At 41.4% G+C, this 26357-nt stretch overlaps 1 protein-coding gene across 7 annotated transcripts in view; it reads left to right on the top strand.

The window, feature by feature from the left end:
- The window catches only part of ptprfa (protein tyrosine phosphatase receptor type Fa), a 252391-nt gene that overhangs the window by 7136 nt on the left and 218898 nt on the right, over positions 1-26357 (top strand). For all 7 annotated transcript variants that reach the window (XM_084011615.1, XM_084011612.1, XM_084011613.1 and 4 more), the window contains exon 2: positions 17992-18166. In XM_084011615.1, coding sequence (XP_083867741.1) covers positions 18073-18166 — 94 coding nt within the window. In that variant the 5' untranslated portion in view covers positions 17992-18072. The remainder of the gene's footprint in view (positions 1-17991; positions 18167-26357) is intronic.

Genomic DNA, 26357 nt, shown 5'->3' with positions numbered 1-26357 from the left:
ACACATTAGTATGCTTATGGCTGATGCAGAGGGAAATGATAAGCAGTACTCCAGGGTATGGAGAGACATTTCTGCTGGCTGGCATGGACTGTGAATTCTGTAAACCTGGATTTGTACCTCCATAAGATGAAATTGTGCTTCAGGTTTTGAAAATGTGATGAAATTGATTTGGTTTTCCACTGCAAATCGTAAGCATGCACCTTAGGTGCTCAGTGAAGTGCCCGTTTAAAACTCTGTTGGCCGTACTCACTGATCGTTTCTCACTGGGATCAGTGTAATCTCAAGTTGATTAATTGGTTACTACTTAATAAGTACTGGTATTTCCGGTCATAGTTCTATGATCTTGTATGACCTTTTTGTGTTTGTGTTGAAGACCTCGCCTGAATCACCATGGAAAGAAATGTTTGGTAAATGGTGGGTGCTTTAAAATAAAAAAAATAAAAAATGGAATGAAGATGATATTAAGAGTGACATGACATTTACATATGTCCATCCAAACTCTTACTGAAGCCAATCAGGAGAACATCTTTTTCATGGAGAAAAGCCTTCAGTCATTCTTTGCTCTTCTTTCAATGAAGACATATTCTCCAGTTCTGCTATAACTGATTTAAATTGCAACATCTATGCTAACCTCTCCAGGAGCTTGTTGTTCAGAACCACCAGCGGCCTCTCAGTAATGCCTCACACTTAGGCCACGCCCCTAGCTACCAGAAGCTCCTCACAGGCGTGCATATTGACAATCACAAAAACAGCATTTTGACTTTGTGTTGAATTAATGTGAAGCTGCAACGGCTGTCTTCGACAAACTTCTTTTTCTCACCCTTAATTTCATGAGACAAGTCTAGTGTAAACCTGAGTGGATGAGATCTGAATCCAGTCTAAATTGATACATTCATGCTGTATTCACATATATCAATCAATACAGTCAAACCAATATTTCACTTTCATATTTCAAAAGGGTCTTTATACACTCATAAACTGTGCACAATCTGACGATGAGTGCAGCTCGAGAGTTAGTATGTGTTGTGTAATGCATTAAAGTCTGTAAGGGCCCATTCACTTTTTTAACACTTTAAAATTTCAACCACTCAGTATGCCACACTGATCAACTGTGAGTCAGCCCTTTATGATGACATAAAGAGAGTGAGTTGAGTCATACACTGTGTATTTATCTGCCATGATACCTCAGCCAATATTGAGGTCGTTGCTGTCAAGTGATTCAAAAGTCATCCAGAAACCTTGCTTTTCAGATTTTCTTACTTCCTTATATCAGTAAAATATGTGATAAATAGCTGGTGAGATGGTTGATGGATGATTGGATGATTAATGGATGGATGGTTGATGGATGACTGATGGGTGTTGATGGATGGATGGATGATGGATGGATGCTGGATTGGTGGAAGGGTTGTTGGATCATGGATAATGGATGGATGAATGTATGGTTGATGGATGGATGGATGATGGATAGGTGGTTGATGGATGGTTGGATGATGGATAGGTGGTTGATGGATGGATGATGGATGGAAGGATGGATGATGGATAGGTGGTTGATGGATGGATGGATGGATGATGGATAGGTGGTTGATGGATGGATGATGGATGGATGTATGGATGGATGGATGGATGGATGGATGAATGGGTGGTTGATGGATGGATGGATGATGGATAGGTGGTTGATGGATGGATGGATGGATGGATGATGGATAGGTGGTTGATGGATGGATGATGGATGGATGTATGGATGGATGGATGGATGGATGATGGATAGGTGGTTTATGGATGGATGGATGGATGGATGGATGATGGATAGGTGGTTGATGGATGGATGGATGATGGATAGGTGGTTGATGGATGGATGATGGATGGATGGATGGATGGATGATGGATAGGTGGTTGATGGATGGATGGATGGATGATGGATAGGTGGTTGATGGATGGATGATTGATGGATGTATGGATGGATGGATGGATGGATGGATGGATGGATGGATGGATGATGGATAGGTGGTGGATGGATGGATGGATGATGGATAGGTGGTTGATGGATGGATGATGGATGGATGGATGGATGATGGATAGGTGGTTGATGGATGGATGGATGGATGATGGATAGGTGGCTGATGGATGGATGGATGGATGGATGATGGATAGGTGGCTGATGGATGGATGGATGGATGATGGTTAGGTGGTTGATGGATGATGGATGGATGGATGGATGATGGATAGGTGGTTGATGGATGGATGATGGATGATGGATAGGTGGCTGATAGATGAATGGATGATGGATAGGTGGCTGATGGATGGATGATGGATAGGTGGTTGATGGATGGATGGATGATGGATAGGTGGCTGATGGATGGCTGGATGATGGATAGGTGGCTGATGGATGGATGATGGATAGGTGGCTGATGGCTGGATGGATGGATGATGGTTAGGTGGTTGATGGATGGATGGATGGATGATGGATAGGTGGCTGATGGATGGATGATGGATAGGTGGCTGATGGCTGGATGGATGGATGATGGTTAGGTGGTTGATGGATGGATGGATGGATGATGGATAGGTGGCTGATGGATGGATGATGGATAGGTGGCTGATGGCTGGATGGATGGATGATGGTTAGGTGGTTGATGGATGGATGGATGGATGGATGATGGATAGGTGGCTGATGGATGGCTGGATGATGGATAGGTGGCTGATGGATGGATGATGGATAGGTGGTTGATGGATGGATGGATGGATGATGGATAGGTGGCTGATGGATGGATGGATGATGGATAGGTGGCTGATGGATGGATGATGGATAGGTGGCTGATGGCTGGATGGATGGATGATGGATAGGTGGCTGATGGATGGATGGATGGATGATGGTTAGGTGGTTGATGGATGGATGGTTAACAGATGGATGGATGTACTTTATTAATCCCAAATTGGGAAATGATTGTGTTACAGCAGCCAGGTCAATGTCATCACAAAATACTTTGTCCAGTAGGTGGTGCTGCTCAGGATTCATATCAATAATGGATACATTTACTGATGAGAAATACATCTGAGCAGAATGAAGTCAAGTCAACAATGACAGGTGATCAAAGTGCTGAACAAGCATGAGATGCAAATAAATGCAAAGCAAACAACAATAAGAACAGAAGAAACCACTAAACCTAACAGGAGTAAAATAAATACCGCCTCAAATCAATCATGATCGTACCTTCTGAGCAGGTTTTATATGAATCAGTAGCTCTTCCAGAGAACAAAGGCTTGGTCTGGTTCTGAGACCATCCAGGAGCATGTGATTGGTTGACCTCAGTGGCACCATCCATTTAAAACATTCAATACAAGCAACAAAATGGTAAAATCGATCCTGAAACAGACAGAAAGCCATTGCAGCGAGGCCGATCCTGGTGATATGTGCATTTTGTATAAATTGCAGACATCGAAGAGAAGACTGTTCTTCACCCACATACAAAGCATTAGAGAAAGATGTATTTCCTGTGTGTGAGTCCAGGGAGAGCCGCTCCTCCTCTGATGCTCCTCCTGAGGTTCTGAGTTTCCTTATCTCAGACGAGGGTCTAAAGATAGAGCATATCATATGCTGCACAGATTGTGTGTGCCTCGAGGCAAATCGGTGATTTGTAATATGAATAACACAGTCACATCAGTTCACCACAGTCCAACACCAGGTCTCCATCTTATCAGGTGTGGGGCAGTCACTCAGCCATGGCGATGCCCCATCAGTCCCTCAGTCGCCCTCCAGTCGGGTCTCATTGATCCGTCTGCTGACGCGGCTTGATCTCCGGCCGTGGAGGCGTGAGGGAATGTGGCGTGAAGCTCATGTTTAACAGCGTTTATGAAGGCGGTCAGTGAGCAGCTGTCCTGTCAGGAAGTGTCGCCTTGAAAGCTCCAGTTTGGGCTCGTTGGTATGTTCAAACACAATGTGAGGCGACAACTTGCTGATGCGTTATATACATTGGAATATAAAAAGTGTGTTTCGCTGCCAGGAAGCTGAGATTCTACAAAACAACATTAAATGGAGACACTCTCATGCATTAATGGCTAACAACACTGCATTATAGAAAGCAGAGAGCAAATGTAATCAGCAGCCTTTCTGCCAGGGTAACATTTATATTTGAGCCTTTCTTACAGTAATACCAGCCTATCATGATGGCAGTACAAAGGCTTTCATTTCCTTTTTAACAACAGCTTGTCAGCTCTATCAAAACATAACCCTGGCTTTTGTCCTGGAGAAATTGTTATTAAAATGGAGAAATCGCTGATGGTTTAGTAGATTTTTGGAAATGTGCTTCTGAAGGCAGGACCTCCACTAAAGGTTTTTGCTTTGATAGGCTTGTAAATGAGTTTGGCACTAGAGAGCAGGGTTCGTGTCCAATGGGTTTTAGGTCTAATCTGTTAAAAATGTCTTGGTTAAAGTCAGGAATGGATTGCAGCGTTGGTAAAGGCGAGACATGCGCTGTTCTATTGAGAGACGTTGGTCTATTTTTCTTCCATGTGATGTCTTCTTTCATACTAGTGGAAAGAAAACACGTTAACCTGTAGATTTTGCTACTTTGTCTAATTGTGTCTGTGGATTTATCCTCAATTCACCAAACATTACCATTAGATATCCCTCATCAGCATATCAAAATAATCTTTCAGAAAATGTGTAATTTGAAAAATAATTTCTCAATGTAAGTCGTAAACTGGAAACATGTCATGGTGATAACTATTCGTTTTTTTCCTTTTTTTTTCATTCATGTTTCAGGGCTGTTTACCAGAATCTGAGACAAACTTTCCATTTTCATTTCTATTTATATTCTGAAGGTTTTTACAGAGGGGGTTGTTCATTAGTCATTCAAAGTTGGATTTTATATATATATATATATATATATATATATATATATATATATATATCTCTTTAAATGACTGTAGTTAGTATTTTTTACAGTTTTTTGGAGAGACACAAAGAGATAACCAAAATTCACATTCCCTTTGACTCTAATGTCAACCAGATGAAACAAGAATTTTAAGTTGAAGTAATAAGCTCATTATGCTAATTATGTTGATAAAAATAATTCTATTTAAAAAGTGTGATGTACTCTTGAAGAAATATTTCATGCATGTCTGTATCTGCCGAAAGGGATCAAATAGTTTAAGTGGAAATGTGAAAAAAGTACTTTGAAACAGTTCAATGTTTGTGCTGCTTTTTTTTTACTACATTTTGTTCATTACAAAGACTGTATTTTGCTCCAAGTCACGGCATTATGAGTCTTATTGTGCTCAACAAACTGGATCATTGCTGTCATTGTTCCCTTCCTCTTTGACCTCTATGGGAAAAGAAGGCCACATATCTGGACTGCATTTGAAGGAGTCAGCGAGACTCTTGTCCCAAAACATAATTTCCAGAGTCTCTATTTTCACAAGAAAAGGAAAAAATATTTAAAGGGGAACCCCACCTGATCAGGAAAGACTGCGCTGTGCTGCAGGTTCCACCAGGAGGTTTAGTGTGTGATAATCCATTCTTGATCTCAAAGGGGCTACATTTAACATTTCGGAGTGTTAATACATCATGAACAACGTCTATGTAAAGATATAGTGTAGTAATGTCTACCTGAGCAGAGAATATAGTCACTTTCCCTCTGTGTGTGTTGTTATCAAAGCTTCTCCTTGCTTCGTTGACATAGCCGGGCCATGCTTTTATGTTGGTGCACGTGAGCGTGCCCCGCCGGCCAGGTGGTGGCCACCGCTATGCACTGCTCTGATTCTCATTAAAATACCATGATAAACACAATGCTACGCATTCAACCCGAGGCAGACAGATAGAAGGTTCACATGGCCGACTACCTAAATACACCTCAGTAAAAGTAAAAGTTCAGGTCATGTCAGGAGGAGAATCCCAACGAGTCAGCATAACGCACATTTATTGCTCAAATTAAAATGCATGCAACTACAGGAACGGCTCAAATTTCACCTGCTGTAAATTCATGTCTATTCACCTCTTTGCATTGGCGTTCAGAATATTTGAATTCTCCTGCTGTTAATTTCCACTTCATTTCTTTAGCTTTCCTCACTCAAGATACTGTAGCCAGATGTGACTGAATTCCATAGTGTCTCCTGAGGAATGGGCTGCACAGTCTCCTGTTGGATGGTATTCTTTTGGGATTGGGTAAATTCTCCTGTTGTGAGTGAAAACAGTGGCAGCAGAAATCAGTCGTAAGTAGCCTAAACTTCCACTTTTAGCTGAGCGGTAATCAATCTTCTGGTGCGCTGTACAACACAAGCCTTCCGTTCATGCTTTACACATATTACAGCGCTCCCCTTTAACACAGCTGTCAATAAAGCAGTAGTGCAAATGCATCACTGAACGCTGCTGAGTGATTATCCACAATAATCCAACAGGACTGGCCTCACTTTGGTTCAACGTATGTCTGGCCTCGCTGCTATGCAGTGTTTCACCAAAGTAAAGCACTGCAGAGGTTTCGGGTTGACAACACACTGGCCCGGTGCGCCGGCTGTAATTGACTGAGAGACGGCTTTTAGAAGGGCATAAATTATTAACCCCGGCCGTCTCTGCCCATCCTCCAGATATGCAGGAAATTGACTTATGTTGTACTGAAAACACAGAGCACTGTTTGTTCTTCCAAATTTCCCCCAGTACGACATGTTCTTAATCCTGAGTCATGACTCCTCTTCACTGGCTTTATCTCTATTTTCTGTACAATCATTTCGTTTTTCCAATCTATCATATTTTTGCTTGTTACCATTAACTTTGTCAACAAAAATTAGCACTAAAATGTACAGGAACAAATTAATCCCTTCAGGATTCCACAGGCTTTTTTGTGGATTATGGATTGAAATGCCTGGTTTCACAGCAGCTTATTAAAAAATGGTGATGCACATTTGCCATGAGAATGCGGGCTTCATACTTACTAGAAATGTGTGTTGGGGAAAAAACCCCTACAGTGACTAAGGAGGTGGCTGTTTTTCACTGTAATTGATCAGGTCGTTGGTATCAGACATGTGGATTAATGGAAAGATTGAAATGATTGGTGCTTGATGAGCGCACTGTTTCATCTCGCTGCATTAATTTATCAAAGCTCTCTGAAGGTTGCTTCTCATCTGTGTGCCGCGGCTACCAGCTGACAGACAGTCTTTCTTCCTGCCAGCTGTCTGGGCCATCAGTAAGTGAATCACCCTTCGACAAATAGCCTGCATAGTATCTCCCCCGGTCTCCACAGAGCGATGGCGGGGACTAATCAGGGTCTGCAGAGGTGCATTGTGGGGCTGCAGGAGGAGCCGTTACGGGTATCAACTGTAGGCTCATCTCCTCCCTTACATCACGTCTAACAACTCAACTTATTTAAGACTCTCTGAGGCTCTGATGTATTGTTGCTGTTTTAATATATTCTCTTAAACATATTAATTATGTTTTTATTGATCTAATGATAGGCAAACTTCATCTCTATCCATTGGGTGATCCTTTCCCTCTCAGCATGTTTTTCCACTGCGTTGCACTTTTTACAGACAGTTGATTATCAGCTGCTCATGTAGTCATCTGCTGTTTAGTCCAGCTAGTGGTGTCGGCAGATCAGTGTGAACCCCCGTCCCCGACTCCTACACCAGCACCTCATCCCTCCATCCCGTCCACATGACTGCCCTTATCTCTGTGGACTTTGGACTTGAAGTGGAGACTAAGACAAATGAATGGTACACAGTACACTCAGCAGCACGCTAAAGATGTCAACACAACCTCTGAATCCTCTTTTATAGTCTGCAGAATGGAGCTCATCACCATTCAGCAATGACTCGCTCTTCAATCTCTCCTTTTGTGCATCCATCCTTTTCTTCTCTCCGGTTGAGTTTGATAACTGGATCTGCTGAGGTGTCAAGGCTCAGCTCAGTTCTAAGATTATATAGAGGAAGTTATAAGAAGTATTCCCAACTCTGCTGATGCTGTGTGGAGTTTTAAAGAAGCCACTTTCTGCTTTAAAACATCCGTTTGTTCATGAGAACACATCCAGTCACAGCAGAGCTAGGCTCCGACATCTGGTTTATGTTGTAACTAATACGCAGTAAAATAGCTGCTGTTCTGTACATTTGACTAAAAATTGGAATAAGTGAAAACAGGACTGATGATGTATTAAAACTGAGCTTTGTTGGCTGAGCTCTTCTGCTCCATCTGGACCCTGTAGTGCTTTTAGTGACAGGCAGCAGAGGCCGTTTCCATTATTTATGCTCAAAACAAACTTTAAGTGAATGGAGATATATTTTATGTCTAATATACAAGCGGCAACCACCAGGTCTGGAAAGTAAAGTGGATGCTGGGCGACTCTTCTGGTTGCAAAAGAAATCTGATTGTATAGAAGTCTAGTAAAAAGCGATGCCCTCTGTCTCTTCTGGAGGAAAACAAAGAAGATGGCGCCCGCCAAATTTCCAAACTCAAGGCTTCAAAACCATAGTCCACAATGGGTGATGTCATGACTACGTCCACTTCTTTTACACAGTCTTTGATAATATTCCTTTACTATTCATACCTTGTTACCGTTGGTACCAAAACTGCCCAATATAATAATAAGTAATATCATACGTAATAATACTGGACTCAACCAAAAAGATAATTCCCTGAAAACACAAACAACAAACACACTTCTGAAGCTTTATATTTTAATGATGTTTCATCTTTATTCTGCTTCGAGTGGCAGGAGCTCCAGACAACCAGTGAACTTCCTATTAGGTTTCTCTCCATTAACTTACTGTAAGACTCATTGTGAATTCCCCCTCATCTCAACAGTTTGACAATTCACTTCAAGCTGAGCCGATTGACTTCCCGCTCTTCTTTTATTCAGCTCTCTGAGACTGAACGCATCATTTCCTCTTCAGAGCTGATTGAACTGATTGTTTATTAACCCAATTGAAACCCATTTCTGTGATTTGCCTCTGATGGTTTTACCATCATTTCAGAAACATCAGCAGTCCAACAGCACTTTATGTGAAGTGTTCTGCTGCTGCAGCTGAATGCCAGCGCTGTCAATAGAGAGACAACTCCAGACGCTTTCTGGTAATTAATTTCAACCCGGCAACCTTTTTGGTATGAAGTGCCCTTTTTAAATTTCCTTGCTAATCAGGTATTTAGGGTAACATTCAAATTAACTAAGAAAAGGATTAAAAAACTTCCACCAATCAGGTTCATCAGATAAAAACCTAAAAAATGTGCAGAGCCAAGGATTCACGTGAACACCATATTTTACAAAATGATTGATTATGTCTTATTTTAATTAAATATGATGAATGTTTACAACCTATATGAGAAAGAAGCAGCGCTAAACAAAGTCAATGCAAAGGCCCAATGTGTGCTGGGCAGCACGAAGTAGGTGACTTTGCTTCATTCGCGTATTTGCTCAGGCTGAAAGATTTCGAAAAGTTGTCTTTTTGTCGTCTTGCAAACAAATCGTACAAACCATGATTTCACCCACATTCACTTCTCTGAAATCACACAAACCCCTCTGTTCATGTTTTACTCATTCTGTATTTTTAACCAGCTCCAAATAAAAACAATGTTCTTTCCGGCATTTGTCATTCGAACACGTCAGTATAATAACTCAGCTTCGGTCTGCATTCCCCTCTATCGTCACTTTATCACGAGTCAGTATCGTTACATGCATAGTGTCTTTTCAAAATAAACTTCCATCTCCACTGGATCTTCACAACTTATTTAGGTTTAGGAAAAGAGCACAGTTACATTCACTGACTAAGTGAGTCTCATGAGTAGAGACACTAACAAGTCACGTTGCTATTGACTGACGTGAAAAAAATCCACTTTTACTTTTATTTTGAGGTTTGATACTAACACCAGGTCTCCTGGACTAAAATCCTGCGTTTATTTGACACGTCTACCTTCACTTATATCCTTGTATACTGGCATCGGTGAAACCGGTTAAACTTTCCCTTTTAGTAACTTCCTCCACCCCCATCATGCACGAACACTCTCTTAAATGTCTCTCATATTTTCGTAAAGTTTTCTATAAAAGAAAACTAAGAGAACTCCAGCTGCACCAAACGTTCTTACCCAGGTGTGCTGAGTGATGAATCCCACACACAAGCCCACAGAAAAAAAGGCTGTTAAAAGAACTTCAGCAGCAGAGCGTCGGTGGCGTTACAGGAAAATAAAGAAGCAATGAAGAGCAGTTTGTAAGCAATTCAGATGCTGGACGCAAACAATATCATCCAAACATCGTTCTTAATTGGGATCAATGGACCAATAGTATTTATTTAAAGGAGTCATCACCTGGTTTTATACGTATCCAGCCCCCCTTGGATCGCTTTGGATCAATTCGTAAAACTTATTAGAAAAAAAAAAAAAAAAATTTAATCAAACATTGAGCTTGTTCTGACCCTTTTTCGTACCGCGATTTTATCACGCGAGATTACGCGCGAGGTTTTGACTGGTCCGGATGTGCATTGTATAATATGTAATGAGGCGCGCGTTGATTCGCCGCAGGAAGGACAGAGCCGGGGGGGCTTGCCTGCATGCAGACTCCAAAACATAATGGCGGCGCTTCGGCGATTTCAGGTAGCGGACGGGGCGGGGTTGGGTGGTGAAAGAGGGGTGGGCTTATGCAAGTTTTTTTGATCACTTGTAAAATTGTCTCTGACCTGAGATAAAAGCAGGTAATAAGAAAAAGTGTAAGTCTTTCCACATCCACGAGTTATTGAGCAGCGTTATTCATCTGGAGCTCTGTAAAGCCGAGGGGAGCTTTCTGCACGTTCACATTGTCACCTGAAGATATTTCACATATTATCACAATGTATTGTGATAATATGTGAAATATCTTATAGCTGCTCTAAAAATGTTTCTGTTTACAACTGAACTAGATGTTCCTGCTCCATAGTCTAGCTTGTTGTCCTGAGACATGCTTCAGTCCACTATGATCCACTACTTATGGACTTGAATGACCCAGATGCTATTTTTGCTAATGACTAGTCCTTCACTGTTCTGGTGTATCCAGTTAATTAGTCATTTTCGTATATAACATTCTGATGAGGAAATAATGTTTCTAAGCTAAAGACAAAATATGCTCCTGATGTTATTGACAGACTCAATTGAAGGGAAACAACGTCTTCTGGGTCTTAATGTTTTTGCAGAGAAGTAGTTTTCTGATATGAGTTGATATGATGCAAGGATTATTTCTGGCTGCTGTGCTGGATCACATATTGTATAGACAGGAGACATGAACAACACACACACACACACACACACACACACACACACACACACACACACACACACACCCCTATGGGAGACAACGCATAGCAGGAAATGAGCAACCCTGTCTCCTTGAAATTACATTGCCATACAACGGAACTGCACTGTGAATTGCTTTACGAGGGAAACATATTTTGCTGTGGATTATATTTGCTTTCACAGTTAGTTTTAACACAGAGCTTCCACCCAGGAGACAGCTGTTTGTGTCCTGTATGAAGCAAGTTTGTTTTCTAAATTGAACCAAGTAGTTTTGTTGGATTTTGGGTTGTTGTTTTTCCAATTTCAGTCATTTCAAGCCAAACCATGATGTTTCTCTTGTACATAACATAATCAAGTAGTTTGTGGTATTTGCTTTGCTTTGTTGTGTGTATTTCAAACGGTTTAAAACTGTGACAGTAATCTCAGGAGAAAATATTTTTCCCTCAAAACTGAAAATGCAATTTAGTTGTATGGGAAGTCATTTTTCAGGTCGCAATGCAATTCCTTTGAGAAGAAATAGTCAAAGACCGGCAAACTGTCTACTTAGGGAGCTTGAATACAACATGCATATTATATTAAAGGTCCCATATTATGAAAAACAGGTTTTCTCTGGTCTCTACATCTATAAACTGGTCCTCCCTGAGCCTGTCAACTCCCTAGATGAGGAAAACAAGCGGCTCCTGCATGGTCTCTGCAGCCCTCCCACTGGTACAACGGCGCTCCTACGGCTGTTCAGATTCAGCTCCCGTCGTTACGTAACGAAGGGAGTCATTTGCATAGGCCGAACTCCTCTGATGATAGGAGATATCCGAGAGGGGGCGTTCATCACTGAGCTGAAGTTCGGTGTGTCCTGCGATGAGACAGCAGTGTTTCACAATGTCGTCGCTCATACCTAGACATGCAAATTTCTCTGTTGTTGGTTGTACAAACCAACATAAGTGCTTATATTCTGTCCCACCTACAGAACAACAGAAGAGACCGTGGTTGCATTTAATTTTTAATGACAATGTGCCGGCTACGGTTCGTGTTAGCTTGTATTTGTGTGCTAACCACTTCACATCGGACTGCTTCAGTAACGAGGGTCAGTACAAAGCTGACACTGACCCTCGTAAAAGGATCTGTCCCAACCATACGAGACCAGCAACTTCACATGAGCCACATAGGCGAGCCATAGCGATACATCCACGTAAACATTGGCGCATGCTACCGCTAGCGTAAGCGGCATACTCTTCGTCGCTCTCCTAGTAGGCGATGACAGACGGAGCTCATTAGCATTTAAAGGTGCAGACACAGAACCAGCCTGTTCTCAGGAGAGCTCATTTGAGCAACTTTTTGACAGCTTAAATTCAGGACCACGGATGGGTTTGGGGCAATGCATATCGCATACAGTGTTGTTGGACCTCTGACAGCTGTGTGAAATGATGAAAATCAGTATAATATGGAACCTTTAATGTTCATGACCATGTAGCTATGTAGCCAAAGTATTGTTGATTTTATCTTGACAGTAATACTAAAGGGAATTAATTTAGAGGTTAAATCAAAAGCTGGTCACAAGAGAGAATCACTACTATCCACATGATCAAAAATACCTCATAGCGCAGCATACTATAGCTGGTAAAGTAGTACTCAGAAATCTTCCAGCGCTGTGGAAGACGGCGCCCACAGCACCCATGAGTCCGCTGCACATGCTGCCGAGGGAGTGTTTGAATGCATAAGTGATTGGCTCCCTCCTCCCTGTCATCTTACTCCGGGGCTAGGGTTGTCCCCCCAGCGCCTCATTGCAGCCATATCTCCAGGGATGCTGGGAGATAAGTGTGTGAGTGTCTCTCAGGGTGTGCTTCCTCCAGGGGGATTCACATCATCCCGACCTCACGGAGAGTCTGAGAGGAGATAGCAGCAGTTTGTTTGGCTCCTCCATGCCGATGCTGCACATTCACTCCTATGAAGCAAGGAACCTCGAGGTGATTTTAACTAGCGAGTAATTACCGTCACCTGCTGCTACCGTCGAGAGCGGCTGTCACACGCGGCTTTCTGCTGCTGCTGATTGTTGCCGCGGCTACCGCTGATTTGACGACTCGCTGTGTGCTGCAGCTTTCTAGTGTGGCACTTTTAAATACAACCCTTTTACACTTTCCTGCTGTTTCTATCCGTCCGTCCTTGGCTTCTAATCACAGTTATGTGAGTTTACACCAGAGAATGAAACCGTAGACTGTATGTTAGAAGTGTGATGTCACACGTAGGTTTGTGGGCTGACATTTGAAGCCTTGAGTCGGCAACCAGGCGATCAAATGTGGATTCAAGCAGACGTGGAGATCTTGCTGTTATATGCCGAGGTGGAGTAATTTAGACCTCTGTAGGGGGTCCGGAAAAGCAATTTTTATGTTTTTTATGCACTCTGTCACCTTTTTTTCATTCAAAGTACATGCATTAATCATTGAAAATATAAAGTAGACTACATAGACTCACAGACAGTTTACAGAAGTGCATTTACTTTGACTTTGTCTGTTACGTTCTCCATGTACGTCCATGTATCGCTCATTCACACACGCTTTTTCTAGATCTTCACAGACTTACGGGGCGTACCCACCAAACGCGATGAACGCGATTCAATTGCGCGACAAATGAAATCGCGTCGCGCTAGACGCTCCAGTTTTGACGCCGGTCCAATATGCCAAAAAACGCCTCATCGCGGCATCGCGTCGCGCGACGAGCCCGCCCAAACAACAACATTTCTTCCGCCATTTCATTCTCTCGTCGATCATGGCTGAGATAACCACCATCGCTGCACTGTATCTACTCTGGAGAAGTTCCCAGCTTTGTCTGCGGGCTAGGCGCCGACGTCGGTTCTGGGTGCATGCTACCCTACGGAGGCGGCGTGAGCTCGGCGAGTTCCACCGTCTCCTGCAGGAGCTGCGCCTGGACGACTGCCGGTTCCAGCGGTACTTCAGGCTGACTGTTGCCCAGTTTGGAGCGGCAAGCCGGCAAAAAGTCCATACGACAGCACGTCGGTGACGATCTCAACGCTGATAGGCTGTCGCGGCGCGTCTTCACGCGAATTCGCCGCAAAAGTTCAATTATTTCAACTCGAGCGATGGCGCGATGAAGCGATTTTTCGCGTCCATCACGTCCATCGCGTCCATCGCGCCGCGCTATCGCGTCGCCCGGCGCGATGAAGCGTCTAATCGCGTCTTTGCATTGACTTTACATGTAATCTTGTCGCGCGATGAAGTTTCATCGCGTTTGGTGGGTACGCCCCGTTACAATTTAAATGGTATACACTTAAAACATTCGGGCCAACGCCACCGGTGTTACCAGCAGAAACGCTGACACGACGGGCCGGGTCCAGCTGGGCCAGCAGAAAACACGTATCTCACTTCTCTGTGCGGGTTAAAATACAGCGCCACCACGTTGGTCTAATGCTGCTTTGTCGAGAACTGGAGGCAGGAAGAAAATTCAAATTTATGAATTATGGCCGCCTCGTGATTCTATAATAATAATAATACATTTTATTTGTATAGCGCTTTTCAAAGGTTCTCAAAGACATTTTACATATACAATAACAAAAAGTTTGTGATGCAATACAGATTAAATGAAATAGTGGATTATTGGGGGTTGAGGGCAATTCTGAAGAGGTGGGTTTTGATGAGTGATTTGAAGGTGGGCTGGTCGGTGCAGGCTCGGATGTGTGCGGGTAGTGAGTTCCAGAGGGAGGGGGCAGCAATTGAAAAGGCTCTGTCGCCCCAGGTACGTATGTAGGTATGTAGGAAAAACGTTGTCTACTTTTTGTTGAGGAGGATTGAAAAAATAATGTATGGTATAATAATATAAAGTCAATTCTAATTACAAAAACACTAAAATATCAGGCTATATATCAGCCTTTCATTGTGTGTTCAGTACATAGACTTTACAGTTCAGTGCGGACCTCCGCTTTTGGGTCACAGTTCTGTACATTTTTGGCCATTATTCTTATTTTAACAGTTGAGGCACTCAAATATTGGCTTATTGTTTATAAATAAATAACAAAAATAAATCACAGAAATGTCTGTATTTTTTATGAGAGACCAATAAAGTATTTCTCACGGTGTAATCGTCCATCATATTATTGTTGATCTTTCCTGAACTGGTTTGTACCGAACGGATGATCAACGGACTGACTGAAATATTGGCTGACAATATTGACACTTTGATCATTTACTTTAACTCGGTATTGTCTACCATCAACTGTGGTCACATATACATATCTTTAACCTGTACATGGTAGATTTGCAGTTTTTTTTATTATCACAAGACAGTATTTGTCATTATTTAATTCAGAACAGCTGATATTTGATACTGTAGTTGTCATTGTTTGGTATATTTATAGGGTATACCTAATATATTATTCATATTGTGTATTCTGATATATTAGATATAGTCCTACATATCACACTAGATATATCTAGACAACAAGTGGAGAGCTGCCAAAACCTTCCAGGTAAAACTCACACTCGTGTGTTAGTTGTAAAAACCAACAGCTGTTTGGGTCACAGGGCTTAACGAACGGATGTCGCACACTGAACCGAACAGCCTGTACAGGAAATACCCGATAGGAATACCGAGTACCGTTAGTTGCTTCCATATCTACCACCATCATAACAGGAAGGGAGTATTTGGTGGGACAATATATCAAAATATCAATATATTGTGATACTCCCTGCTGCGATACGTTATCAATACACTGGTGCCAATATCTGTTTTTTTAGATGTTTATTAAAATATGCAGGCGCTTTTTACTGATTCCATGCATTAAGCCTGTCTGTAAAACTGACACCACAATGCAGTGAGTAAACACAGTATACGATTAGTTCCTGCTTTTGCCTTTTCACTGGTATTTTCAGTGATGCATATCGTAGATGATTTCTCGCAATATATTGAGTATCGTGGAATCGCAGTATCGTGATATCATCGTTATCGTGGGCAAAATATCGTGATATTATCATATCATGAGTTATCTTTGATTCCCGCCCCAAGAAGGGAGTGGTGAAGTAGTGAAGACTGGAGCGCTCTGCTGTATTCATGAAGCTCTCTGAAACTAGTAATCACAGTAATGATGGTGTTGTTTTCCTCTCTAATGCAAAGCACCACAACATTTAAGCCATTATAGTTAATGTTGTGTTTCAATTAGCTTGAAACACACAATAAAAACTTTTTAGCGTTCTAACTTTTTTTCCACTTTGTAACGAGTCCTATTACAGAGTTGCTAAAACGCTGCGGTGCGGCGGTAACAAGTCCCCGAGTCCTCCATTGTTGAGTTGTGGAGAGGGTCTCTGTAGAACGGATGTGTTGTGATTGGTAAGACGGGCGAGCACACATGAAGGTGTTGCTGCAGCTGTCTCCACGCGGCTGTCGGCAGACAATAGTAATGGTATGGAGAAACACTGTTGATCTACGAAGACTTTGGGAATCCAGCAGTTAGTCTCCACCGTGCCTCCCTGTCTCAGCACACCTAATGACACGTCAAACATGTTGGAAACTGTCCCCAAACTTTCTCTGAACTTTCTGTAATTGCTCAACTATGGTAGGTTTCCTGTCGCACTGTGTGGGAACAGTCAACGCTTTCATGAAATGTGTGTGTGTGTTTTCCCCTTCACTTAAATATATTCCACCAAATAATGTCCTTGGCAGTCGAGTAGATTTAACGTAGACCTGGAGCTGTCGTCGGTGTGCATCTGCATGGATGGTGACGTTGATGGGACTCATCTGAGAGAGGAAGCGCTCCATCTCAGCACATATTTGACCTTGATGGGTGATGACGTGAAGACGTGAAGACGTGAAGACTGGGCCACACTTCCAGGTGTTTGCATTTCACTAACCGAGCGGAATCAGCAGAAACCACGACAAACATGTCCAGGATAATCCGCAACAAGCTGCTGCTTATTCAGCGGTTGCTTATATATTGCGTGTTTATATCTTTTTTATAATCTGCTTTGATTTATTCACCGCCGCTGCTCATTTCCCATCCGAGCGGAGCAACTCAGTTTACAATGCTAAGCCACAGCTTTACGAATGTATAACTATAAAGAAGGCTTTGGGTGGAAGGTGTGGTGTATGAAATACTTGGAAGTCTCAGAGTCTGTGTGGCTTTTAGCTGAAGAAGTAACCGTTTCGATGAACCTCTCAGAAGGTTTATTTCTGGCAACCCACAAGTCTCTCCTTTAAGCTCTGGTTTGGTCTCCACCCACCACTGAGAGACAAATGTATTTCTTTAAATACTCAACTATATTCACCAGCTGCTGGAAGTGCTGCAGATGAGAGAAGCCAACAGTAAAGCTGTGGGCCTGAACACCAAAAAGCTGATAAAGAGATCTTCAGAGTCGTTTTGTCTCTTTGTTGTGTTTTTATGTTGTTGTGGTATTTTTGAGTCTCTTTGTAGTTGTTCCATGTTTTACTTTTTGTGGTCATGATGCGTCCTTTTGTTTTATGTTCTTTGTTGTATAGTTGATTTTTTTCTCTCTTGATGGTGATTAAAATGAAAACATGGACCCGTCACTAGGGATGGGATGATATAGGATTTAGTTGTGGATATGGATAACAACCGTTGATGAATCTCCATTGCCGGGATAATCGGCATATGACATTTCCATATCATCCTCTGACCACCCGTCACCCATCACCAGTTGCTTGGAACAAAACTTTTAACAAACTCCATTGAAGATTCTCAGAGTCACATGACCACACACTGTGACCCCCGTCATTGACATCAGTTCTCTTTGCAGGTGTCACTCTATGATTGTGTGAGGTCGTAGCCAATCAGCAGCGGCGTAGGGACCAGAGGAGAGTGGACCAGCAGTCCGACCATGGACCACCGATTCAGACGGCTGTCACCTCTCACCAGGGGAGCTCTTCTTCTCCTGCTGCTGGCCGGACTGGTGCTGCCTTCTCACACAGAGAGTGAGTACTGAAATCATCCCCATATGTCAACCTTTCCACCTCCAGGTGCAGAGGACACAGAGTCCACAGAGAGCAGACTATTTCTTTTTACTGCGACTGAAATACAGCATTTCACTTTGAGGCATTTTGACTTTAGTGTTTCAGATTTAATCTTGTTAATGAGAATAATGAGCATCGCTGAGAGAACTGGCAACCCTCACCTTCTGCATTGGATGTTCAAAGATGAGAATATTTATCAAATCCAAAGTGGGATTAAGAGGTTGACAGAGTTTTTTTAGCTACGTTAGTGCTGCCGCAATTAGGATAGGCGCACTGCAATTTTAAAACACCAGTGCGTCATTAAAATAACACAGTACTCCGCTATTGAGTTGCACCCCCGTGCACGTTCACAGCATGCGTAACTCCGTTATGAATGATGCGAGCGCACTATGTGTAGCGTCTTTTTTTTCTTTTTTTTACTTTGTGTAACTTTGTACATATTTGTTACGTATGCCTACTCAGCTAAACATATAGCCAATCATTTTTAATGTTTATGGACCTAACACTTGTTCTATTTTTAGCTCTTACTGCATCGGCAATGATACGTCGTGGTTTCTTTGTTTCCTTCTTTTGACAAATGTACTTATTGTAAGTCGCTTTGGACAAAAGCGTCTGCTAAATGACCTAAATGTAAATGTACTCCTGAGTTCTGTTCCAGTGTAATCATAAGATAAATGATGATCTCTGGCTCCATTTTAATCAGATAATGTTAGTTACCTCTCCATGACCTTGCAAATGCTGAACTGGACACTTCCATACCGTAGTCCACAAACCAATGGGTGACGTCACAATGACCACGTCCACTTCCTCTAGTCTCTGATTTAACACATAAATTGTTATTTAACGGTTATCGACTTTTTGCCCCAGAAAGAAATTTATTAGCTTTGTAAGTTTCCCCTTAATTGTACTTTTATTTTATACTGAATAATTTGAGTTGGATCCTCCGATTCCTGAAGTGCTTGTAAGCAATAAAATCATGTGTCTTGGTTGGAGTGTCGTCTAACTGTCAGCTGTTTGTCCACCAACGTGATCAAACACAAGGCAGATACTGTTGTATTGGCTGGAAGGACTGGCGGCACAGAGGAGGTTGCCAACACATGAGCAGAAAGAGTTTGCAGTGGAATGGAGGAATTGATTGAATTTGGACGTTTCCATACAGCTTTTCTAACTCAACACTGTGTGTAAAAATACCTTCTGGAAACATGCTAGAGAGAGAGAAAAATGTCTCACTGGTAAAACAAATGAATAAAAAAAATGGCAGGGCAAAAACTACTTTGGATAGATGTGAAACCAGAAACTTACACGATTTTACAATATCGCAAAATGATCTATCTCTCGTTATTTACTTCCCCGGTGAGCTTTTGCTTATCATTTTTCAGCCATATGTCTGTCCTCTTCATGTCTCCTAGTGTATCTCTCCTCTTCATGTCTCCTAGTTGATCTGTCCTCTTCATGTCTCCTAATTCATCTATACTCTTCATGTCTCCTAGTTTATCTGTCCTCTTCATGTCTCCTAATTCATCTATACTCTTCATGTCTCCTAGTTTATGTCCTCTTCATGTCTCCTAGTGTATCTGTCCTCTTCATGTCTCCTAGTGTATCCTAGTCTATCTGTCCACTTCATGTCTCCTAATTCATCTATACTCTTCATGTCTCCTAGTTTATCTGTCCTCTTCATGTCTCCTAGTTTATCTGTCCTCTTCATGTCTCCTAATTCATCTATACTCTTCATGTCTCCTAGTTTATCTGTACTCTTCATGTCTCCTAGTTTATCTGTCCTCTTCATGTCTCCTAATTCATCTATACTCTTCATGTCTCCTAGTTTATGTCCTCTTCATGTCTCCTAGTGTATCTGTCCTCTTCATGTCTCCTAGTGTATCCTAGTCTATCTGTCCACTTCATGTCTCCTAATTCATCTGTCCTCTTCATGTCTCCTAGTTTATCTGTCCTCTTCATGTCTCCTAATTCATCTATACTCTTCATGTCTCCTAGTTTATCTGTCCTCTTCATGTCTCCTAGTGTATTCTAGTTTATCTGTCCTCTTCATGTCTCCTAGTGTATCCTAGTCTATCTGTCCCCTTCATGTCTCCTAGTATATGTGTCCTCTTCATGTCTCCTAGTGTATTTGTCCTCTTCATGTCTCCTAGTATATCTGTACTCTTCATGTCTCCTAGTATATCTGTCCTTCATGTCCCCTATTGTATCTGTCCTCTTCATGTCTCCTAGTTTATCTGTCCTCTTCATGTCTCCTAGTATATCCTAGTTTATCTGTCCTCTTCATGTCTCCTAGTGTATCCTAGTCTATCTGTCCCCTTCATGTCTCCTAGTATATCTGTACTCTTCATGTCTCCTAGAGTATCTGTCCTCTTCATGTCTCCTAGTATATCTGTCCTCTTCATGTCTCCTAGTATATCTGTACTCTTCATGTCTCCTAGTATATTTGTACTCTTCATGTCTCCTAGAGTATCTGTCCTCTTCATGTCTCCTGTTTTCAGTGGTTGATAGCTGTGTTTTCAGGCTCCTTGAACCACACTGACCCCTCCTGTATTCGGCTGCAGTCTGTCCCCTCATTAGTCTACGTTTTACAGAAAGTTTCTATTTCTGTGGAATTGATGAAACCATTTATAATGTAGAACATTTAAACCAGTGTTATTTATGAAACACTGTTATATTTGCCTCTGTATTGCACCGATGCTTTTCATGTACTCTGGCTCCTTAACTACTTTTAAAAGTATGTGTCAACAAATAAAGTGCGTTGTACAAAATTGTCTGTTAACTTCACAAATTAATTATGCATTTTCATGATACAAATATTAGTATTTTGTAACTATTATTTTATTGAGTAGAAACAGAATATTTCACAACTGCATCACATGTATTGACTCCAGCTGGAAAAAAGGTATTAAATGTATTTGTTAACTTTAAATTGAAATACACTGTTAAAGTACTTGAGTATTTCCATTTCACCCTAGTTTATATTACAGATTCAGTTTATTAAGACAAAAATATAATCACCTAATACATGTTGATGTATTATTATAGATTAAACTACCAGCAATATATGAAGTAGTTAAAATGACACGACTACATTAAAGTGATGAACACATTAATATAATAATATAATAACATGATTCTACATCTATCTTTCCTATAGTAGATATGTGAATACTTCTTCCACTGTGTGTGAGCATTAGCTGTATGTTAATATTAAAAGGGTTTTCTTTCAGATACACTTTATGTCGCTCTCTTTTCTCTCCACTGTGACTTTAAAGAGAGTTTTCACTGATAGTTTGTTTTGGAGACATAACTTAATGTAATGAAACCCGGCGAGGTTTGTAAAATCAAATTAAAAGTCTCGTAGAAACATGAAGAGAAATGTCTCCTGCTTCATCTTCTAACCAGACGACATACACTCTTCTTCTTCTGTTTCTCCTCTTCTGCTGAGTCACTCACACTATCACCCACTCAGCTGCTTTACAGAGCTGCATTTACTTTGTTATGATACCAACACTATCACTCAATCACACACATTGGGCCCTATCTTGGCAGTCTGAAACTCAAGTCTGAAACGCGAAGCGGAAGTGTCTTTGTGGTTGATCTCGGACACTGTTGCTATTATAACGGTGGACAAATGACTACGCAGATCTGAAAAGGGTTGGTCTGATTACTAATAGGTGTGTTTTGGGCGTAACATACAATAAACCAATTAGAGTGTCATCTCCTATTCCCTATAAGAGCGAGAGGCGCTTGTTCCACGGCAGATTGCTATTATAATGGTGGATTTACCGTGTGTGTGTGTGTGTGTGTGTGTGTGTGTGTGTCATATAAGACCGCGCCGGTGTCCACACATACTTCAGCCTCCCCTCCCCTCCGTCTCCCTCCCTCCCTCCCTCCTCTCCTCCATCGTCCAGACTCCACGCCGACCGCGGCGCGTGGAGTGTTGAAATACTTTTCTTGTTATTATTTATGGTTTATAATGGTTATGATGTGGATGAGCGAAGCAGGTGTACATGCGTTGTGCACACGCTCCATATGGCCAAGCATGTGCCCTTAAAATAGCATCTAAATAACGTGTCAGTGGCGCAATTGTTTTCTGAAACACCAAAATAGCACCAGGGAAACTTTACACCAGACCACGCCTCATTTTTCTGCTGACACACCCGGAGGAGCACAAGTTAATTTCCTATCTCACCGACGTGCGTATCTGGCGGAAAGGTCCGCTGTGCGTCGGATGGAAAATAGCGATGATACTTGCGTTGGTGTTGAAAGTGCAATGCTATGGGTGCAAGATAGGGCATAATGTTTTTTTGTAGATCGTCACAGGCTCACATTTAAAATGATATTCCAGGCTACACATAAAACATTTGGGGTTTTAAGGCGGAAAAACAACATGCGATGCCACTGGTGGGTTTAGCTGTGTGGATGCTTCTTATAAAGAGTTGGAGAAAACTGTTAAGGAAAAGTACTTCTGATTTTTAAGGTATATTCTTTGAGGAAATCCCGAGGGTAGTTCTGGATTTCACCTGTAATACGATCTTGTACAACTCTCTCTACTTACAATCCAGTTACATATGTATATCAGCATCCCTTGGCTGGTGAACACACAGGGTGTTAAATCCTGGTGTTAAAAAGGGTGTTAAAGGGTGTTGTTGTTACTGTCTGCCTTAAAAGAAATACTTACTTCTTCCTACTGCCGACATCAACAACTGCACTTGGAAAACAGCAACAGAATGTTTTAAGAAGTGGACGTAGTCATCAGTTTTGAAGCCTTGAGTTCAGCATTTTGGACTGAGTGCCCATATTTGGACTGTGGAGGAGCGACGGGTGGATCTGATGAACACAAGCAGCAGAGCAGCAATCTTATTGGATCTGGATCCATCTGGATTCTGGTGTGAAGCTGAGTCAGCTTCATAATCCAAGGTCAACTTTGCAGCTAAGTGTTAAAGTCATTGCATAGATGACTGCATTGATAGCAACCTGTCAATCACATAGTAGCCCCGCCCTATAGCATACTCTGCTTTTACTTATGTTGTATTGAAGGAGACTTGAAGCTAGAGATTAAGAACATAAACTCATGTTCATGATGTTTACTGAGATAATAAATCTTGAGAAATTGGGTCATTTTCTCTTACATTTGCATGCAATCAGACTTCTTTTTGCAACCAGAGGAGTCGCCCCCTGATGGCCAACAGAAAGAATGCAAGTTTAAGGCACTTCAGCTTGGGCTTCAGTTTTCATAACCGGAGGTTGCCACCTGCAAACAGCCAATGAAATGTCAGCAGGGCAACAGGCAGTCAGCCACACGTGGCATCAGGTTGGTACCATCTGCTTTCATCAGGAAAGGTGTTGGGCATGCTGTTGTCTTTTTCTCACACTCGGATTACTTCTGGTTCTTCTCCCAACATAGAGGCTGAAACTGTTCCATCAGCCATTGACCTTGAATTGTAGAATAATGATAAATAACAGCAGCACCCAGGGATGTTTTATATCATGCATTAATCCAGAATTATATTTATTTCTAAATGAGTCAGTACCACTAAAACCTTACTTCTTTTCTGCTGCTTTGCTCGTCCCTGCACAGAGAGGTAAAAGTGAAACGTAACATTTATCTGACGATCATTCAATGTAATTCAGTCATTCTGTAGTTTAGCAGTGACAGCGGTCTCATAGTATATAGAGCCGTGCATTTTAAATCCCACTTAAGTAGAAGTATTATAGAAGAAGCATTATCAGCAAAATGTACTAATGAAAAGTAAAAGCAAAGGTGCTGCAGGAAAATGGCTATTGTGAGTGATGTATTACCATATATGATATTAAGATACAATTTATATTCTGTCCTGTTGAAAGGATTTTCTCAGACCTCTTCAGTTCCACATTGTTTTACTGCAAGAACTCAATCTACTGATGTATTGAATCTTTTTTATTCTGTAACTGTGATTATACATAATTAGGTTAACAGAGGTCAAGTATTTTCTTTGAGAAATGGATTGAAAGAAAATCTATTTGTTTGCAAGGCCCCCTATAGTCCTGTGACATGGTGATGACATCATAGTCTAATCATAATCTATTGAAACAGCTCTGATTAAAAAGTTGAGAAGGACGAGAACTCTACAAGGCAAAAAGGGTTCAAGTTCTTCTAGCGGTAGGAGATACTCATATTAAATATGGATAATAATTTGCATGAGCATGCTTCACTCAACAGGATTCCATCCTGATAATTTGTTCTGTGGAAAGAAACTTTCCTTCAACTGGCTCTAGCAAAAATAATTATATGATTAAAAGAATTACATCGTGGTGTTTATATTTTGCCTCATTAGATGTGAGATCTAATTTAAAGCGATATATACATAAAATGTTTATTAATTTAAATGTATAAATATGAATTGCTGGATATTAAATGTTAATTTCCATCTAACTATAGTGCTTATATTTGTTCTGGGTACTTAAGAATAATTTTAGTAAAATAATAAAATAAATACAAAGACAATATAAAGACAAAACACAGCTTTTTCCCCCCTCTTTGGCAGTTTTAGCATTGATTGACACTAAGCGATGTTCTTCAAAAAGACGCGTCTTATCTGTGACAGCGTGTGAAGTATATTTTGATGATTATTGGGATAATATTGTGAATCTCAATTATTTTGTCCAGGATAATCGTGCCATGACATTTTGGTTGATGCTAGTGACGGCCGGATGTCTGCTCCCTTTTAGCTGAAACACAAAGGACTTATTTCCTAAAATGCCTGTGAGTATGGTTCTGTCCCTGCTGGATCTGTCTGTCCAGTTGCCTGCTTGTTACTTTATGCAACCATACTCAATCAACCATACTGCTTCTGGTAATGTGAAGAGGTGAACTCTGTAAAGGGCACCAGCATTCAGAGCACCGACTCAGACAGGCGAGTCATGGCTGGGTTTGGAGACTAAAAGATGATGGGCATGAACAGACCAGACTCTGGCTAATGCAATGTTGTTTCGTTGGTTCTCCCATGAGACAGTCAGCTATGTGTAATGAGCACAACATCATATTTGGGGATGGCAAATGGATGAGAGGTGAAGGGCTTCGTCGTAACATTAAGAAAATGGAATCTCCTATTAGTCTAGTCGGAGAGGGAAATGAGTTTAACATTATATCCAGCTGGCAGGAGTTAGTTAATGAAGTCTGGCTCTGAGACCAGCGTTCAAACGTGACCAGTGATGCCTGGCAGTTGAACTGTTCTGGAGTCATTTCAGATGTCATTCCACGCAGCAGCAACGCCAGGTCTGCAAGCAGCTTCAGGCAGATGCAGTTAATCTTTGACTTTTCAGATGATGTAACCAGTCAACATGTGCACGTTTTATCAGCCCGTCAGAAACCATAAGCCATTGATAAGCGCCCCCTAGAAGCTTTAAAGAATATGTGGCCCCATTGGACATGCATGTTATTATATAATTATTATTAAGTTATTATTATCCACTGGTCATAGATACCACAGTGATACTTTTTTCTTAGTGTGAATGAAAACCTGCTAGCTAATTAGTAGACCAGCTATGTTTCTATGAATGACTACAGCTCATTTCTCTGCTATATATAGAGAACAGGTTGTCATCGTGAATTACAAAGAGGTATTGGTTCATTGTTAACCTGCGTGTTGGAGACAGCAAAAGAAAGTAATTAAACACCCAATCTACTCGGGATGCAACAATACAGTTAGTCAACAGTTCAATACGTACCTCGGTTATTGGGTTACGGTTTCGGTTCTGTTTTGTGCGTAAGGAGAAAAGAGATGTTTTGTATATATAACATTTTTTTCCTTTATTTTGCTTATAAGCTAAGTTTTTTTTTACATTCAGACACTTTCAAGTGTATTGTATAATAAAACTAGAAAATTCCCCCGCCGGGAAATTTTGAAAGGGCCACGGGGGCTACTGCCGGAGTGTATATACATTACGATGAGATTCTTCGAGATTTCAAACGAGACGGAGTTGTTTTAGAGGCAAATACAGAGACTGCTTGCTGACTGAGCTGTCAGAGTAGTCCGTTTTGAGTATTGTGATGTACTTCAAAAACTGTCCACCAATCAGAGCACACCACTCGTGTCTCCATTTTAAAGTTTAAATGGAGTTTCTAGGTGAAAGTATGGCTGAGCTGAAGTCGTTTGACTAAAAAAACTAC

The sequence above is a fragment of the Eutrigla gurnardus genome, assembly GCF_963514095.1.
Source record: "Eutrigla gurnardus genome assembly, chromosome: 6".
NCBI lineage: Eukaryota > Metazoa > Chordata > Actinopteri > Perciformes > Triglidae > Eutrigla > Eutrigla gurnardus.
This window is presented reverse-complemented; position numbering and strand designations above follow the sequence as displayed.